Genomic DNA, 19,377 nt, shown 5'->3' on the forward strand with positions numbered 1-19,377 from the left:
TGCCCAAGGCCATGATGGGGACCACTGAAGGTACGGGTCTGTATCACCCATTCGCAGGCCAGAAGGCGATGCAGGCTCCAGTAGGGTGGCTTCAGGAGATGCAGGGCTGGGTGACGTTGTCAGTTCATTCGCCATTGCTTGCTGGGAGATGTGTCCCGTCCTGAGTGATGGCTCACAGGATGGCAGGGTTTTAATACGTTTTCAACATGGTTAAGCATGGTCTTCTCTCATCTCATTGGTTGTCATCACCAGAAGTGGGCCGACCCCCCCACCGTCCACACTTTGTTCAAATCAAAGCTGCGGGGCTAAATGTTTGCTGGTTAAATGTTTTCTTCAACCTAACACTGGTAAATACCGCTAAAAGTTTTTCTTCTTCTTTGAACATGTTGGTTAAATGTAATGGGTTTGAGTGCTTTCTTCTTTTAAAAACTTACCCGGCACTGAGAGCAGTGGGTAATTGGAGCTAATTGGAGGATCAGCCTCAAGATCCGTGGACCCAGAGATGTCCAATGTCCTACCCAGAGTGTCAGCTTATAGGTATGTTTTTGCATGATGGTTTGATGATTCAGCTGATCATACCAGCTTATGATGGTCATTCTAGCTTGCTTAGCTGGTTATACCAGTATGATCAGATTGACAGGCTGGCTACACCATTATTACCAACTGGTAACCCATCCAGCAAAACCATCAAAGAGAAGCAAGAGCTGGGATCATCTAAGACAGGGGTGGGCAGTCTTATCCAGAATGGGCCATAGGGTTTGCAGGATTTTGCTGCCACTCCCAAATTAGATCAATCATTTGAAGACTGAATGGATGAAGAGTCCTAACACCTGGGTTTGAACAGCTGACCTAAAGGTTATCTCAAAAACCTGCATACACACTGGCTGCTTGTGGATAAGATTACCCACCCCTGATCTAAGACTATCTGCTAAGTGAAGATGCTAAGTGAAAAACACTTTTATTTTTACATACTATTCTTGTCATAAAACTATAAGTGCAAGATAATTGTATAATAAAGTTTATGTCGATTTTTGGTCGCTATCCTCCCCATTCTGTATATTCTATCCATAGCAGTGTGTTAGCTGGTCGGTGAAATGTATTGTACAGAACTTGGCAAAATTTATTATGGGAGAATTCAATCATGTCACTTTTTTGGAGATGTGGGGAGGCAGGTTTGTTATATGATTTTCGTTAGATTGCTGTTTTCATTCAACGAAGGTGGTGACATGGTGCTCCATGGTCGCTTGATCAATGGCATCACCGTGCACTTGGACCTGAAGCTTTGCTATCAATTGTTCAATTGTTTGTGTGTGTGTGTGTGTGTGTGTGCGCGTGTGTATATATTTACATATGTATATACACACACCATTCAACCAGAACATTAAAATAACTTGCCTAATACTTTGTAGGTCCTGTTGAGGCATGGACTCCACAAGACGTCTGAAGGTATCTGGCACTAAGACCTTAGCAGCAAATGCTTTATGTCCTGAAAGTTGCGAGGTGGGTCCTCCATTGATAGAACTTGTTTGTCAAGCACATCCCACAGATGCTCGATTGGATTGAGATCAAGGGAATTTGGAGGCCAAGTCAACACCTTGAACTCTTTTTCAAGTCCCTCAAACTATTCCTGAGCAATTCTTGCAGTGTGGCAGGGCTCATTATCCTGCTGCTACAGGCTACCACCATCGGGAAATACTCTTGTCATGAATAGGTCTACTTGGTTTGCAGCAATGTTTAGGTAGGTGGTATATGTCAAAGTAACATCCACAAAAATGCCAGGGCACAAGGTGTCCTATGCCCCAACTGATTTGGCTTCTTCCCATAGTGCATCCTGGTGCCCTCTCTTCCTCAGGTAAGCGGCGTGCATCCGGCCTCCGTATGATGTAACAGAAAACATGACTCATCAGACCTGTCCACCTTCTTCCCATAGTGCATCCTGGTGCCCTCTCTTCCTCAGGTAAGCGGCGTGCATCCGGCCTCCGTATGATGTAACAGAAAACATGACTCATCAGACCTGTCCACCTTCTTCCCATAATGCATCCTGGTGCCCTCTCTTCCTCAGGTAAGCGGCGTGCATCCGGCCTCCATATGATGTAACAGAAAACATGACTCATCAGACCTGTCCACCTTCTTCCCATAGTGCATCCTGGTGCCCTCTCTTCCTCAGGTAAGCGGCGTGCATCCGGCCTCCGTATGATGTAACAGAAAACATGACTCATCAGACCTGTCCACCTTCTTCCATTTCTCCATGGTCCAGGTTTAACGTGCCCATTATAAGTCAAGAACATATAAAACATATGGTTTGGCAAACTGGAATGCTTATATCGCTCATTTGTGTCTGAACATTTAGCCTGCAGAGATGGGCTCTCTGTCCAGTGTGTCGTGATAAACAGAACTGAAGATGCATCCTGCTGACATAGTAAAGCATATAGAAAAACTGAAAGTATGTGTGTTTATATACTACTACAGAACAACAGGATGTGTTGTGTGCAAAGCTTGTTACAGACCATTCTTTCTGGCTGAATTACAAAGGTTCTCCACTGACCACAATTGTGCAACCCTGACTTCCTATGCTGTGCATGATAAGTTTCAACAGGCTGCCTCTCTCAGCTTGTGCTTTCATGTTTTATCAGTGTGCTTTTATTCAGGCATTTTCAGTGTAAGGAACCACACACTGGTCAAAGATAAAATCCAGTTAGACAGCCACAGGCACTGTATGTGTGTCTTTCCTCATGTTTTAAAAAATAAAACATAATATTAAACCAAATTATTAAGGAATTGGTTTAGAGAATTGTAGTTATGATTTCATATTAATTTGATACAAACCAGTAGATACAAAGCCTTTCCACACCATCAAAGTAGAACCTTTTTTGCAGTCAGTTCTTCCTCCTCAGCCTCTGCACACACTCAGTCCTGATCAGTCCAGATTTTGAGAAAACATTCCTGGTCCAAGTAGATGCATCCAGTGTTGGGATTGGAGCTGTGTTAGCATAAGGTGAAAGAGGGGAGTAGAGACCTGTGCTGTATCTCAGCCGCAAGCTCCTACTGAGAGAGACCAGATATTCCACCATAGTGAAGAAATGCCTGCCAATGACGTGGGCTTTAGACAGCTTACAGTACTACAATCTTGGATGTAGCTAGTACTGTACAGGAAATACTCTACGTACTACATCCAAGAATGTAGTACTTAGAGTATTTCCTGGAAATGTATCATCAAGCTTTAACCTGGCTCAACTCAATGAAGAACAAGAATTTTATTGCTGTAGTGCTGTTGCAGCCCCTGAACACGCAGGAATCACTACTGTAAAATGATCTTGTATGACACCCGAAGACAAGGATGTGCTCTTTGTACTAGTTATACGCTCTGTCAGAACTCCCGGGGAATCTTTAAGAAGATGAGTGGGGACTGAATCTAACAGATATGTGGTAGGTTTTGTTTTGATTATTAGTTAGATTTTATTTTTTACTAATCTTATGAGAAACAGAAAACAGGAGTGTAGAGAAAAAACAGAGCATATACAGTATGTTAAAGTTTTACAGTATCTTAGCTAAAATTTTTTGCATGTATGCATATAATCACTCTCAGGAATTCATAGTTTGAAATTAATGTATAACAGCATCCACTGTCATTCTTATGACAGTAAAAACTGTCTGTATGAGTATGTAGGGTATGTGGGAGATGTGGTCGTGCAACAGGAAGTCAGAGTTATTCTCCACAAAGCACATGCTATTAAGCTATCAGGTCACAAGCTATGACCTGTTTCAGATAAGAAACAGTGTTTGGTGCAAAGATGATTCTAGGATTCTTCTTCATTTCTGTCATTGCTGTTTTATCAGGTAAGATTCAGTCACTATAAGTATTCTGCCTTGATACCAGAATAACTGTTATCTTTCAGTAACAGTAGTACGTAATACAAACAAATCTAAGCTAAAATAAATAAATAAAAATTAATGATTTATCTTGCTGCCAATTGCTATCTGCTACAGAGTCAAGTGGATAATTTTATGATTTCCATTATTTTCATTAAGAAAGGTTTTAATGCAGGCATTAACTCATATTTGCATAGTTAGTATTTTGCAGCAGAGAGTAAAGCTATATAGTACAATGGAATAAATGCAAAAATATACATTGTAATTTGTACGACTTTAATTTTTGCATTTCTATAATTATCCAGTTATAAGTTTCCATAAATGTCGTAGTGGCTTTTTAAAATAACAGTATAACTCTTTTGAATAATATTTACATTCTATATATTATGTGTCAATGTATCTCTGTGTGTATATATATATATATATATATATATACACATTAATGCAAATTTAGTCAAATCAGTTGAATTTCAGTGCTTGATTTACTTAGAAATATGTCTGTATGATAGTATTTAAATGTAACTGAAGCCTAAATATCATTAAAAAGCAGGACTCTACTGCCTTCAAGCAAACAAACAAATAAATAAATAAGTATGTATGTATGTATGTATGTATGTATGTATGTATATATATATATGCTGTGGATAAAATTAAGAGACCACTGTGTATTTTTAAACAATTCTACAATTTTAAATCCTGGTTCAATCCTGGCTCTGTTAGCTGAAGGTTACACTGAGCAGCTGGTTACTTCCAGATTCCAAATTTCTAAGACAGTAGAACAAGAATAAGGTGAAGAGACTGGAAATGAGCAGAAACCAGCCAGGTACAGGGTGGAGTGACTTTCTGATGGCAGAGATGGCAAGAAATTATCTGACAGTTTCTCATGAATCAGAGGATGACATCAAGTGACCTTCAAAAGGAATGGAAAACATTAAGTGCAGGTGTGAAGTGCACGGCTAGGACAGTTCATATCAGGCTCCTAGAAGCAGGACTGTAGACTCATAAAGAAAGGAAGAAGCCCTTCATTAATGAGAAATAACAAACCAGGCTGCAGCTTGGAAAAAAAATACGTTATTCACAGATTCACACCCATGAATTAGTAAAACAAAAATTGCTGAGGTCTCTTAATTTTTCCAGAGCTATATATATATACACACACACACACGATTTATATAAGCATTTGGAAAAAGAACACGAAGCTGAGATCCTCCTGCTGTAGGTTTAAAAAGCCTTTGTTTTTTAACACTTGCTACCTGCCTAAAATTTTCCACTAGAGCTACAACCAAGTAGCCCTTTCGGCTGGTGCTACAGCTTACAGCAGGAGCGGCTCCACTTCTTTTGTGTTTTTCAGATGATACTCAAAGCCCCAACCTGCTGAGCGCCTGCATTTTTATAAGGATTGGTAGTATTTTTCTGACCCAGGGCAGCAATCCATTTCTCTTTGTTTTAGTGTCATGCAGTCATTTGTTTCATTTATGTCTTTAGTAATACATAGGATGCAGCAATGGAAAAATTCTTCTACTAGGCTTAAACCACATATACTAGATTTAAACCACATATACTAGGTTCAAACCAGTTGGGCCTCCTAAATTTATTGTTACATTTAAATGGGTAAATTTTAATAAAATTAATATAAAAAAAACAGTACAGCATTACTGTCAAATGAATTATATATATATATATGTTTATGTATGCTTAATATTCTCTTGATATATTGCTTGTGGTAAACTTAATCTAAATTGTATTTATATTTAGTATAAAATTGTGTTTTCTAATAAATCTAACATTAATAGTAATGAACTAACAGATAGATGTTGAATTATTATAACAAACTCTCTTGAATGAAGGCAGTATGCAGCCGAGTCTTTGGTTAAATTTGGATTTTCATATCAGCTCCTTCTCTTTCACTGGACAAAGGATCTCAAGAAAACTGTGTCAAATGACAAAGGTCCACTGTTTAATTCAGTATATTTCAAGAGGTTATATCTATTTATATATGCATGTCCAACATAAGGCAACGGAAAGTTTTTTTTCAGTACATGCATAGAGTGTGAAAACCACACATTGTCAGAGGCTCATAGTAGGTGCAGGAGACCTTCCTGTTAATCTTTTCTCTTTTAAAAAATGTGTAATCATTTCTCTTTTGTTTTTGCAGGCACTAATGGTGAGAAGAGACGTATAAACATAACAGTTCAGGAAGAAGAGAATGTGACCATTCCATGTTCCTATGATAACAAGTATGCTGATCATCAGAAACTATGGTGCAGGGAATCAATAGTATCTTGTTTTTCTCAAAGAGGCCGTATGTCAGTCACTGATTACCCTGATCAGGGTGTCTTCACAGTGACCATGAGCAGCCTGCAGAGACATGATTCTGGCATATACTTGTGTGCTGTACAATCTGTTCGGGAAATCAAAGCATTTGGCGATTCATATAGCATAACAGTCATCAAAGGTAATATGTTCTTAATATGACATTTAAATTGTTTTAGATATGGAATAGGCATAAGGAGGTTGATTCTGCAATGAAGCACTTAAGTCAAAAAAGCACCTAAAAAGTTACGCACTTTCGAGTTAAGCGTATTCTCCCCTCCTCAGCGCGGACATGCCCACCGCACTTAACCTGAAAGAGAAGGTGCGGCAGGGCAAGAAGCATGAATCTATGCTTAATGGGGTAGAGGGTTTGGAATAATACATTGTAGATTACGCATATAACTTAAAGTTTAAGCTTGTTTTAACTATGCAGTTCATTGCATAATTGTTTTCTCAGCAATGCATTCTAAACTTTCAGTCTATGTTACTAATAATATGAATATTTGCACCATATCTATTGTTTAGGCATATTTCCTTGTTTATTACAGAATTGATCTGAATGAAGAGGGGAAAAAGCTGAAGTATATGCATTTGATTTTCTCCAATTTTAAAAATTAGTTTGATGTCAAACTCACAAATTTTTGTCTAAAATGTTGATTTGGTCGAATGATCAAAACTGAATTATTTAAAAACATTTTGTCTAGTTTTGTGTTATTTGATCTTAAAACTGCAACAGTAGTGCCTATGTGTGATCATTAAATCTGAGCTTTAAATTCCATAATTTTAATATGCCTAATAAGTTCAGGCATTGTCAATTGCTCTGCACAAAATTCAGACACGGTATTTCACTAACATTTTCTTTTTCAACATATTCACATACCTGCCCGTTTTGACCCCTTGAGGTCCTGTTTGTTCCCTTGTTCCTGTTTCGGTGTAATAAAGCCCCTTTTTGTTCTCCTGATGCCTGCTCTCAAGCCCTTAGTTTCTCGTGCCATGATAATGTAGTCCGGTGTTTGATTCTTTTTATTTTGTGGAGTATGGTTAGGGTGGGGTCTAAGTGCTGCGTTGATGCAGGCACTGCATAAGTGTGCTTTACGTTTCTGTTTCCCTTAACTTTGATTTGATTGGGTACTGTTTTTATATTCACCAATCAGGGAAAGGGAAGGGGGGAGCGGAAGAGGGGGCGCGGGAACTCTGGCGTGGGAATAGGGGGAGCGGCTGGTGGATGTGGAGGGGACAATACTGCTCGTCTTGTGGGGGACTCGCTGCAAACTGTGGAGCGGAGAAAAACGCCGGCGCACCCCGGAAAGAGGAGGAAGAAGCCCGCTGGAGCTGAGGTTGCAGGACTGCTCGTCTTGTGAGGAACTCGTGGCGAGCTAAGGAGAGTGGGGAAATGCCGCCGCCGCCGAGAGGAGAACAGATTCGTCCCGGGAGGGAAGGACTGGGGGACGGAAAAAAAAGTTATTGCCCGACTCCAGGACACGGAACCCGCCTGGAAAGGGGTGGACTGGTAGGCCAACTATTTTCTTTTGTTTTGGCTCTTCGGAGTGAAGTGGCCGTTTTCATTTGTGGTCACCACGGACACAAGCATCGAACAGGCCTGCCACGATTTAATTTTCTGTATATTTATGTGTTTTGATGGACTAACGGACTGAGGGTTATTGTATATACACTCACCTAAAGGATTATTAGGAACACCTGTTCAATTTCTCATTAATGCAATTATCTAATCAACCAATCACATGGCAGTTGCTTCAATGCATTTAGGGGTGTGGTCCTGGTCAAGACAATCTCCTGAACTCCAAACTGAATGTCAGAATGGGAAAGAAAGATGATTTAAGCAATTTTGAGCGTGGCATGGTTGTTGGTGCCAGATGGGCCGGTCTGAGTATTTCACAATCTGCTCAGTTACTGGGATTTTCACGCACAACCATTTCTAGGGTTTACAAAGAATGATGTGCAAAGGGAAAAACATCCAGTATGCGGCAGTCCCGTGGGCGAAAATGCCTTGTTGATGCTAGAGGTCAGAGGAGAATGGGCCAACTGATTCAAGCTGATAGAAGAGCAACTTTGACTGAAATAACCACTCGTTACAACCGAGGTATGCAGCAAAGCATTTGTGAAGCCGCAACACGCACAACCTTGAGCCGGATGGGCTACAACAGCAGAAGACCCCACCGGGTACCACTCATCTCCACGACAAATAGGAAAAAGAGGTTACAATTTGCATGAGCTCACCAAAATTGGACAGTTGAAGACTGGAAAAATGTTGCCTGGTCTGATGAGTCTCGATTTCTGTTGAGACATTCAAATGGTAGAGTCAGAATTTGGCGTAAACAGAATGAGAACATGGATCCATCATGCCTTGTTACCACTGTGCAGGCTGGTGGTGGTGGTGTAATGGTGTGGGGGATGTTTTCTTGGCACACTTTAGGCCCCTTAGTGCCAATTGGGCATCGTTTAAATGCCACGGCCTACCTGAGCATTGTTTCTGACCATGTCCATCCCTTTATGACCACCATGTACCCATCCTCTGATGGCTACTTCCAGCAGGATAATGCACCATGTCACAAAGCTCGAATCATTTCAAATTGGTTTCTTGAACATGACAATGAGTTCACTGTACTAAAATGGCCCCCACAGTCACCAGATCTCAACCCAATAGAGCATCTTTGGGATGTGGTGGAACGGGAGCTTCGTGCCCTGGATGTGCATCCCACAAATCTCCATCAACTGCAAGATGCTATCCTATCAATATGGGCCAACATTTCTAAAGAATGCTTTCAGCACCTTGTTGAATCAATGCCACGTAGAATTAAGGCAGTTCTGAAGGCGAAAGGGGGTCAAACACCGTATTAGTATGGTGTTCCTAATAATCCTTTAGGTGAGTGTATGTTGTTTGTTCTGAATATGTTTTAATGTATTATGCCTGGTGTTGTTTAGTATTGTGTAGTAAATGTTTTAAAGTAAACTGCGTTATTGGTATTGCTGGGAAGAAGAGGTGTAGCCTATGCTAGCTCGGCACAGGCTCTAACTGGATCGCAGCGCAAAGGGAGAAGACGAACGAATCCAGGGCCCCCCATTTAGTGTTAAAACAGTGTTCGACCCCATAGAGGGCCGAAAGGGGCGCTACAATATCATGCTTTGATTTTTAAAATAAAATTGTTTCTACTGATTTCAGTTAGGTTTAAAAATGTAAATGAAATTGTCCATGATCCACGTTTTGCTCATTGCCAAAATCATCAAGGGCATAACCCCCTTTTCTTGCGTGTTGAGTTAATAGGTGCTTTCACACCCCTGGAACTTCTTGCTGGAACTACTTGCCTGCACGTATTAGCGGGATAAGGTTACATGGCTTTTTATTCTGTAGAAAATGAAAGATCAATCTGCTGGCCAGATTTAATTAGAATCAATAGAATAAGTGGTGGTGTAATTACATGTCGAATTATGTGTGAAGTTTAACCTACTAATTTTTTGCATCTCCCGTGCTTATTTAGCATAATGGTCCCGGTTCATGTTGTATGGCGTGAAAGCGATACAAGAAAGTTCCAGATCAAGTCCGCCCAGGGACCAGGCTCCGAAACTGTGGTGTGAAGCGCCTATGGTTACCAATTAGATGAGTGTCCTGGTGAAGTAATTCAAGAATTTGAATTAAAAATGGAGCATTTCACGATCCACCCGAAAACATGCGATGCATTCAGTGTTGGTCAGTTGGGGCACATCAAGGCGAGGGTGGAATATTCTGGTCGTCTCTGTCACATTCGCGGGAGCGCAAGTACATTTACTGCAGTTCAGGATTACAAGGACATTCTACTTCCTTTGAACCTGTTATTTTTTTTGTCATTTTAAGTGAATATTTTTTAATCAACCAGTTGTTTAGCCTAATTGACTTGCCTGCTAGGTATGTTGACAAAGCAAATGTCACTTGGATACTGTGTGATGGTAATATACATGTTTCTTATAATATGTACCATGTATTGTACGTGTTTATGCTTATATAACACAATAGAATATAGAAATATATGTGTCATATAATTCTATGAATTATTCACATCTGTTCAAGGTGAAAAGTTGTACAGGAACGCCAATATGTGCTTGCTTGTTGGGTTGGAGTTGTACAGCAACAGAAGACTGCTGGTGTGTCGGGTTAGAGTACGTGCATGTCGAGTGTGGATTCAGCTGCAGGGAGTGTTGCTGCGTGATTATAGTTATGTGTGTGATCTTATTGTGACTTGGTGGGAAAACATAGCCTAGCTGATTAGGTAGGTTTGCAATATTAAAATCATCTCCCTGCCCTCCCCTGGGATTGGGGTAGGATGGAAATTTTCTTGTGGGGGTGGGACAGGACAGGAGTGAAAATCCATTCTAATACTGCTAATACAGCCCTCCAGAGCACATAGTGAAAAATGCACTTAAGTGTACTTAAGTCAGTGGCAGAATGCACTTAAGAGTCATTTACATGCAATATGTCCATATTTTCGTGTTTATCCACCCAAAGTGTGTAAATCACCTAAGTGCACTTAAGTCGATGGGAGAATATGCTTAAGTCAAAAAACACGCGGCTTTGCACTTTTTTGGCTTAAGTGCATGGGGAAATCAACCCCAAGATAAATAATTCCATGTTAAAAAGTCTTGAATTATCAAAAGTAGTCAAAAATCCATATGGAGATACAAACAAAGATATACAGACACACTTTAACCACTGCAGATAACTTGTATCCATTCTGTCTCTGGTAAGGTCCTCCAGACCTGTCAGTGAGGGACATCATGTTGAATGGTGAGGAGGGCGGTACTGTCACTGTCCAGTGTCTCTACAGTGACAAAGACAAGTACACCAAGAAGACATGGTGCAGGAGAAACATGGAGAAGTCCTGTTTACAAACATGGAGCAGAACCTTCGACAGAGACAGAACTAAACTGCATGTCAATAATGTGGAAAGAATCATGACAGTGACACTGACCAGACTGGAGAAGGAGGACACAGACTGGTACTGGTGCAGTGTGGGAGACTTAAACTTCCCTGTTCATATTACTGTTTCTCATCAAAAACAGAGTAAGCTGAATACTGAACAAAGCATGATTGTCAAATGATAATAATGTTATACTAATTAACTGTATCGATTTAATACTCATAAATAATTTTTATACATATATGAAATGTATGCTAGGGTTCCTTTGGATTGTCCCGTTACCCCCCATAGGCCAAAAACCTGTTACAGTGAATTGGAGTTACCATATTGCCCGTAGGTGTGAATCTGTGACTGAATGGTGTGCATGTGCCCTGTGATGGGTTGGCACCCCATCCTGGGTTATTCTCTGCCTTGTGCCATAGCTTCTGGGATAGGCTCCAGCCCCTGTAACCCTGCATAGCAAAATGTGTATGGAAAGATGGATGAATAGAAATTACACACTATATCACTGGAAAACTACTCCTTCATAGGACGTTTTATGCATTTATCTTAACATTGACTTGCAGGGTAATGTTCTTATATTTGCATCCATCTTCCCACTGCTTGCACTAATCAGGGTTGTGAGGGAGTCTGTAGCTTATGCCAGACAAATTCCAGTCACAAATCGGTTGTGTTTCACTAATGCAATCATGTCGTATTGAATAAACTCAGTAATACTGAACTGTGTTACAGCTACTAGACGTCCAACAACTCTGATGACCTTGACTACAAACATGCCAACAACATCACCAACAGTATCTTCAGCAGTTCCATCTTCAACTGACTTGATACCTACTGGTACCAGAAATGGGACACATACACAGCATTTCACCAGGTGCAGTGATAAATACTTAATCAAATCATATATCAATAATTAATCGACAATTAATCAAATTGATCAACAACTAATCAAATCTTGTGCCAATATTTAAGGAAAATATTTATGAAATAAATAAATGCAATCAAAGTAACAAGACTTTGCCCATGTAAAGTTATACATCCATCCATCCATTGATCCATCCATGCATCTTGCTCTGCTTATCCGGGTCTGGGTAACAGTGGCCGCAGTCTAAGATGAGATGCCTGGATCACACTCTCCTCAGCAACCTCCTCCAGCTTCTCCAGTGATACCAAGGCACCAGTGTGTCCTGGGTCTGCCCTGGGGAGTCCTCACAGTTGGACACCTCCCCAGGAAGGCATCTGGGCATCCTAGCTGGACGCCTGACCCACCTCAGCTGGTTCCTTTTGATATAGAGGAACAGTAGCTCTACTTTGATCCCCTCCTGAATGTCAGAGCTACTCACCCCGTCTCTAAGGCTGAGCCCAGACACCCTGTGAAGGAATCTCATTTCTAGCATTTCATTCCACAATCTCATTCCTTTAGTCACTACCCTGAGCATGTGACCATAGCTGAGGGAGAAAACACAGATTGACCCATAAACTCCTCCACTTCAGGTAGTAACTCATCCTCAACTTGGAAGGAGGAAATCCACCATAATGAGAACCACGACCTGATCCTTATTCCAGCTGCATCACATTTGGCTGCAAAGTGCCCAAGTGCACGCTGGAGGTCACAGCTCAATGAAGCCAAAAGGACCACATAATTGCAAAAAGCAAAGATGCAATCCTGAGGTCACAGAATTCAACATCCTACACCCCTTGATTACAGTACATCTATAAATATGCATTGTTCCTCCTGGATCTGAGGTTCAACCAATAGTTGGACACTTCCCTCTAGTACCCATGCAGGGAGACTGAGGAGTGTGGAAATTGGAACATACATCTCAGTCTCCCTTCCTAAAAATTGGGACCAGCACCCCAGTCTGCCAATCCAGAGGCACTGTTCCCGACCTCCACACAATGTTGAAAAGACATGTCAGTCAAGACAGCGCAAAAACATCCAGAGCCTTCAGGAACTCAGGGCAAATTTCACTCACCACAAGCCTGAAGACTTTTTTGACTACCTTGTTGATCTCAGCCCTATTGATGGGTGAATCCTCCGACTTTACTCCTTCCAAGGAAGGCATGTCATGGGGTTCATAAGGTCCTCAAAACATTCCTTCCATCACCTAACTCCCCAGCTGAGGTCAACAGAACTCTCTCCCTGCTGTAATCAGCATCGTCAAAGCCCTGCGTCCCCCTTCTACATCACACTACACTTTGCCAGAGTCTCTTCAAGGCCAAACAAAAATAATTTTCCATGGCCTCACCGAACTCCTCCCAGACTCAAATTTTTGCTTCCGTAACTGCCAATGCTGCACCCCACTTAGACTGCCAGTACCTCAGAAGGCCTTCAATCTGATGCCACTGGTGTCCACCACCAGGTTCAGGAGTTGCTACAACGATAGTCACTAGAAACCTTATGGCCACAACTCTGCACAACCACCTCAACAGTGGAGGAACAGAACATGGTTTACATGGACTCGATATCTCCTGCCTCGCTCAGAACATAAGAGAATTTATTCCAGTGGTGAAGGTTGAAAATCTCCTGTACAGGGGCTGCTGCCAGATACTCGCAGCACACCCTCACTATGCATTTGGGTCAACCAGGTCTGTCTAGTAGATGGTGGTCAGTTGATAGCTTAGCTCCTCTCTTCTCCCAAGTTTCAAAGACATCAACCGCAGATCTGATGATACGATTCCAAAAAGCTGCTGTGTAGAGAATTCTCGTATCAGGTGCATTTATAAACACCCTTATGGTGAAACATGATATTTGTTATGGATAAATTGTGGCAGAAAGCTGCAATAACAAAGCACTGTAGTGATGAACATCAGGCAGGCTGTTCCTTCCAGTTACACCCTTCCAGCTCTCACTGTCATTACCTATGTCAGTGTTAAAGTCCCCCAGTCAAACAATAGAGTCCCCAGAGGGGGCGCCTTCCAGCTCCCCATCCAAAGTCTCCAAGATGGTCGGACATTCTGAACTATTGTGCAAAGCATAGGCACAGACCACAGTCAGAGCCTGTCCCCCGACCCAGAGTTGAAGGGAGGTGACCCTCTTGAACACTGGGGTAAACTCCAATGTAATGGCACCAAACTGGGGGGCTATGAGCTGACTCACACCAACCCAACACCTCTCACCCAGGGCAACTCCAAATAAATAACAGTAACTTTAAAGACATTTCATTTTAAATGTTCTCCAAATATTGACATATTGATAGAAGATCCCATTAGCCTGTGAAGCTAATAACCCACCACTGACCTTTAATACAGTGTGTCTCTGCTGAAAATACTCCTACCATCATGTGGATTTCTACTGGTTCTTCTGCTTGTTGTGATGGGAACCTGGAAGCTGTGGCAAATGCGGAGTAAGTATTTCCATCCATATTCTATACTTGTCAGGGTCAGCCCTTGCTGTGGTCCTTCCGTGTCCCTTCCCTGTTTGACCAGCAGGTGTTGCTGGTCATCCCGTTCTTTGTGTTAGTCTTTGTTCTCCCCTGTTACCTGTCTAGCCACACGGCTCAATGTGTTGAGCATGTGATTGTCTGAGTACCCTCCTGTCCTGTGTTCGAATCCCGCCACCTCCTGTTTTTGTATTTTGGTTTTGTTCCTTGTGCCCTTGCCTGTGTTTTTACCTGTTTAATTCCCTAGTGTTTCTGGGTATAAGTTTTTCTAGTTCCTGTGATTTGTATTTGGTTCAGTTCTATGTGCCCCTGCTTGTGTTTCTACCTGTCTGTTATTCCCCTAGTGTAGATGCTGTTTCCTTCTTTGTCAGTCTTAGTTTTCCCATCCCAGTTCCCTGAGTTAATTAGTTCCACCTGTTTCCTGTTCTTGTGCCTGCCCTTGTGTGTTTTCCTGATTGCTCGTTGTCCTGCACCTTCCCCAATTGGTTAATTGTTTGTCTCACTCCTGCTGCCTCGTTTCTCTGTTCAGTTTTCCTATTTAAGTTCCTGCCTGTGTTTAGTTCGCTAGTGGTTCATTGTCTATGTCTAGCTTGTTCGTGATTGCGTGTTAGTTGATTTGTATTGCTTATGTTTCATGGTTTGTTTCTGAGATTCCCCGTATTAGTTGTGTAGTTAGGTTTTGTTATTTAATTTTGCTAATTAATCCCTTTTTAGTTTTTGACCCCTTGTGGTCCTTTTGGTTTCTTCTTTGTAGTTTTCTGTCTTTTGTAATAAACCCTCTTTGTTCTTGGAGCCACAAGTGGGTCGTCCGCCCTTTTTTGCGCACCATGCCGCGCTCCCGTGCCCGAGATGCCCGCAACCATGACAATACTTACCCAGTACAGTGTCATTGAAAGCCTGGAGCAATAAGCCATGCAAACTCCACACACACATTAACGCAACAGTCAGGAATGGGAATCAATTCTTCATATGATTATGTTTTTTTAGGCTACAGTGATGAAATATTGTCTTACCAAGAAACAGTCTATTTATTGATTTTACATGAGCCATATCTTGGGCATTACTTTTTCTATTTAATCAGATACAGGTGATGTAGATCCACATAATGGATTTTAATGCAGGCCATTATCCGCCAGAAATTTCAGCCACAATAGACACAGAAATTGGTATGAATTTGTGTAGAATGATTCTGTTAACTTTATTACAGAAAGAAGAACAAGAAAAAGCAACAGAGTAAGTTAACATCGCAAAGTGATAAATGGATGTCAACAAATCCATTTTTATTACAATAAACTGCAATAACGTAATTACAATAAATTAGTCAAACCTCCCTTATCCGGGAAGAGTGGGACCGAGGGGTGCCCGAAAGTAAGAAATGCCCGTAACTTACAAATACATGAACAGTACAACGTACAGGTATACACATACAAACTACATATTTATGAGGTGCAAGGCTTATAATAGGATGCTATTTCAGTCTGAGCTAGCGAATCATCCCGTTTTATTCTTGCAGTGGTCATCCAGTTTTTAACTATCACCAAGTGAGCTGGAGGATTTTTTCTTTACTCTTCCAAATTTCGCCTACCGTAGACTTAGCCACTCCAAAATGATCTGCAACAACTCTGTGTGATTTTAATTTTCGTATCTCTGCAATGATATCAAGCTTCTTTTCGAGGGATATGACACTACGCTTTTTTTTGAAGCCATGGATTTTACACAGTTTAAGCTCCGCTGTAAATTCAGCCCCACCCACAGCCTCGTCCTCTAGCTCGCTCTCCGTTCGACGTTCGCTGCGCCTCCACGTGCAGACTCCGCCCAGTGCCTCGTCCTCTAGCTCGCTCTCCGTTCGAAGTTCGCTGCGCCTCCACGTGCAGACTCCGCCCAGTGCCTCGTCCTCTAGCTCGCTCTCCGTTCGACGGTCGCTCCGCCTCCACGTGCACACTCCGCCCACATCTCTCTGTTTGCGGCATTCCTCACTTCCGTCTTCCGAACAGTTTTTACTGTAAATCCATTGTATTTACAATATACAATAATATAGTTTATAAAATAGTCAGCTATTTTTTATAAGTATAAACTAGTTTTTTTTTTTATTTTTACTGCCATCACTTCTGATCTGATATTATACTCACCGTCTTTTTGCTTGCTGTTCAGTTTTACTCATTAGCATTACTGAAGAAGGCTCTCAATGACAATGGCTGTAACAGTATTGTTTTCTGAACTGTGACTGTATATTTTTGCTAAGATGAATACACACCATGATAATGAAGTCACATACAGCACTGTTGTCATCAAGGCAAATCACACATCGAAGACTGTAAGTACAATTTAATTTGTCCTTCATATGATTTACAGTATTTGGGGAAATTATGTATCACAGCAGCGTCCTTCTTTTCTGCTCATTACAGTCAAAAAAACGGCAGCTTAATGACTCTGGAGATGAAGTGACCTACAGCTCTTTAGTGATCCAACACAAATAGGTGAGTTAACTAGACCTGCACTGTTCTCTAGGTGTCATGCACTCATGATCACACTGATGAAACAGTAAGTATAAAGCAATTTCTCTGTTTTATGCTGTTTTAAGACAGAAAATGATTTTGGTGAGACATCATGGTTTTAACAGTAATGTTAATGTGCTACTTTATTTGTCAGTTGTGTTACTTCATCTATGTCCTTCAGGTGACCTTTAACCCCCTATCTGTTCATAGCAGATATGACTGAAAAGAAGAAAATACAGAGAGATCATGATTCACCAGGAAGGAACTTTATCTTGTCACCAATTCACCAAGAATCAACTTCCCCTTATATATTTCTTGATATCAACATATTACAAAGTTGATTATACATGTTCACTATACACATGTCTATTTAGTTAAATCTCAAAAGCCTTTATATTCCCTCATTCGTCTTAATTTTAGCTTAATCTCTTACATTTCATTGTGAGTACAGAAGGTAGAACTGTGGTTTTGCAGTGCTTTTTTGTAATAAAATGTAGTGGCAATATACAACCAGAACTAGTTGGACAGAAGAACATTTGTATGGATGAAGATCTTCAAAAGAAAAGTAAAGTACTGTTTTGTACTGTTAATTTGTTACAGTGATGTAACAGCATGGTTTATTCTGCATGTTTCTAAGGATTTTCAGTCACATAAACATTTTCAGCTTTACACTATTGTGCATGTAATTTCATTTATTACTTGAATATGCATAGGCATGTTAATTAGTTACTAATTATTATTAATGTCAATGCTTCAAAAAACATTGTTTATGCAATATCCTTTTATGTGTGTCATCAGGATAATCACGTTGGAGACTCCAACAGTAGTCTGCCATCATGTGTATGTCCCATCTGCCTTGATATTTCTCCTCCATCACCTTCATATCCTGGTGGAACCTCTCACCTTGTTCCTTGCTGAAGTCTCCAAGGTTATATGGAAATCTCTTTAAATGGCATCTTTACGCTTTACACAAATTTATGAAGTTAGCAAGCATATCTTGCACCAATTCTTCATAATTGTCTGCTCTGTGATTACCCAAGTAGTTCTTCACAACAGAGACAAAACTCCATGCAATCTCAGTCCTTACAGAGGAAGTTACAAAAAACTACAGGCATCTGACATCTGTAGAAACTCAGCTGAGCTAGCATTTTCAAATAAATGCCGTTATTTTGAGATCACAAGTTAATAATTTCATTACCTCGAGATAAACCTTGTTTTCTGTGATGATAATATATCTCTCTCTCAGAAACACAAAAGGCTGTTGAAGACTGATCTGAATGAATCTGTTATCTCTGACAGAAAGGCACAATGCAATTTTTGCCTATGTTAGATCTTGACTGAAGTACAGTACAATGCTTTGATCAATAATGGGCACTCCTGTCGTTTTCAGGTTAAATGAGTTGCTACAGAAAAACTACTGTCTATGCATGCTGACATGGCACTCCTAATCTGATAAACATTATAAAAGGAAATGAGCTTTTGTTTTCTCGTGATATCAAGTTAATTATTATATAATCATCATAATTGACTCATTATCACAAGAAAACAAGCTTTGTTATCTTGGGATAAGATAAATAAACTCGTGATCTTGCGATAACAATAAAAAATATATATTGCAAGCACGGCTGTTCTCGGCTCCTGTGTACTCCAGATGGCGCTAAAGGAAAATAATAAATGTATGTCACCACAGCCCCTGATAGTTGCAGTCACACTGGCCTTGTGTGCAGCAAGTCGTTTCTTTCTCAAAAGGTCTTCAGATCTGACCACTGTTTTTCTGGGCATTGTGTAGAGCTAACCAGATTTACTACAGCGGAGATGTGTTGCTATTCAACACACTCTTTAAGATTGAACTTATCATTGCACAAAGTACAAGTCTGACAACAAAATGCAGTTTGGCATCTAATCTGAAAGTGCACAATCTGTTTCTCAAAATCTGGACTGGATGTGCACAGAAACGGTTCATCCCCCCCAATAAAGATAACTTTGTATTTAAATGATTAGGATGTGAATCTCTGAATTTGCGAGTAAGATGAAGTCAAGTGAAGCAAATCATTCCGTAATACATAAGAAATCCCAGATTATCGATGGGCTAACCCTGCCTTCCATATGTGAGGCGAATAAATATTTTCTCTTAATTAAATTAAGTTATTCTTGTTCGTAGTAGCCGTCTTTGTCAGGGGGAATCCCCGCTGTCCCTTCCGTCAAAAATGAAAGCGGGATTGCAAGATTCATGAATAACCGTGTGATTTCGTCAGGACTGCTGGGTGTCCCTTACGCTGAAGTCGCTGTCACTATCGAAAATGTGACACCAACCAACAATGTTACTTCCGTTACTACGCATGCGCACGCATTCGGTAAGGGGAGAAATGACGCTTGCGCAGGCGCGCCGAGGTACCCGCGTGACGG

At 40.9% G+C, this 19,377-nt stretch overlaps 1 protein-coding gene and 2 long non-coding RNA genes across 5 annotated transcripts; all 3 read left to right on the top strand.

Annotated features, from left to right (window-relative positions):
* LOC140589027 (uncharacterized) lies at positions 1–1,919 on the top strand. The gene is made up of 4 exons (XR_011990209.1): positions 1–347; positions 451–537; positions 1,410–1,446; positions 1,853–1,919. It is a non-coding gene; the product is annotated as an uncharacterized lncRNA (long non-coding RNA).
* A 1,808-nt stretch (positions 1,920–3,727) lies between these two features.
* Positions 3,728–11,274, top strand: LOC140589093 (polymeric immunoglobulin receptor-like). The gene is made up of 3 exons (XM_072711703.1): positions 3,728–3,837; positions 6,026–6,325; positions 10,922–11,274. The coding sequence occupies exons 1-3, from the start codon at positions 3,792–3,794 to the stop codon at positions 11,272–11,274; spliced, it is 699 nt and encodes a 232-aa protein (XP_072567804.1). The 5' UTR covers positions 3,728–3,791.
* A 555-nt stretch (positions 11,275–11,829) lies between these two features.
* On the top strand, positions 11,830–17,640 carry LOC111859616 (uncharacterized). 3 transcript variants are annotated; one of them, XR_011990211.1, is made up of 6 exons: positions 11,830–11,967; positions 14,346–14,440; positions 15,684–15,709; positions 16,719–16,790; positions 16,882–16,953; positions 17,182–17,640. It is a non-coding gene; the product is annotated as an uncharacterized lncRNA (long non-coding RNA). The 3 variants fall into 3 exon arrangements; XR_011990210.1 differs by lacking the exons at positions 11,830–11,967; positions 14,346–14,440; positions 15,684–15,709 and having other exon boundaries at positions 15,740–16,790; XR_011990212.1 differs by lacking the exons at positions 11,830–11,967; positions 14,346–14,440; positions 15,684–15,709 and having other exon boundaries at positions 15,740–16,790; positions 17,185–17,640.
* Positions 17,641–19,377: the final 1,737 nt, after the last annotated feature.

The sequence above is a fragment of the Paramormyrops kingsleyae genome, chromosome 4, assembly GCF_048594095.1.
Source record: "Paramormyrops kingsleyae isolate MSU_618 chromosome 4, PKINGS_0.4, whole genome shotgun sequence".
Taxonomy (NCBI): domain Eukaryota; kingdom Metazoa; phylum Chordata; class Actinopteri; order Osteoglossiformes; family Mormyridae; genus Paramormyrops; species Paramormyrops kingsleyae.

What these genes read in the sequence shown, in the direction of transcription:
- LOC140589093 (XM_072711703.1), top strand. Translation starts at nt 3,792, where the DNA reads ATGATTCTAGGATTCTTCTTCATTTCTGTCATTGCTGTTTTATCAG. An exon ending in TGTCATTGCTGTTTTATCAG is followed by an intron (nt 3,838 to 6,025) that starts GTAAGATTCAGT and finishes TTGTTTTTGCAG; the next exon opens with GCACTAATGGTGAGAAGAGA. An exon ending in TAGCATAACAGTCATCAAAG is followed by an intron (nt 6,326 to 10,921) that starts GTAATATGTTCT and finishes GTCTCTGGTAAG; the next exon opens with GTCCTCCAGACCTGTCAGTG.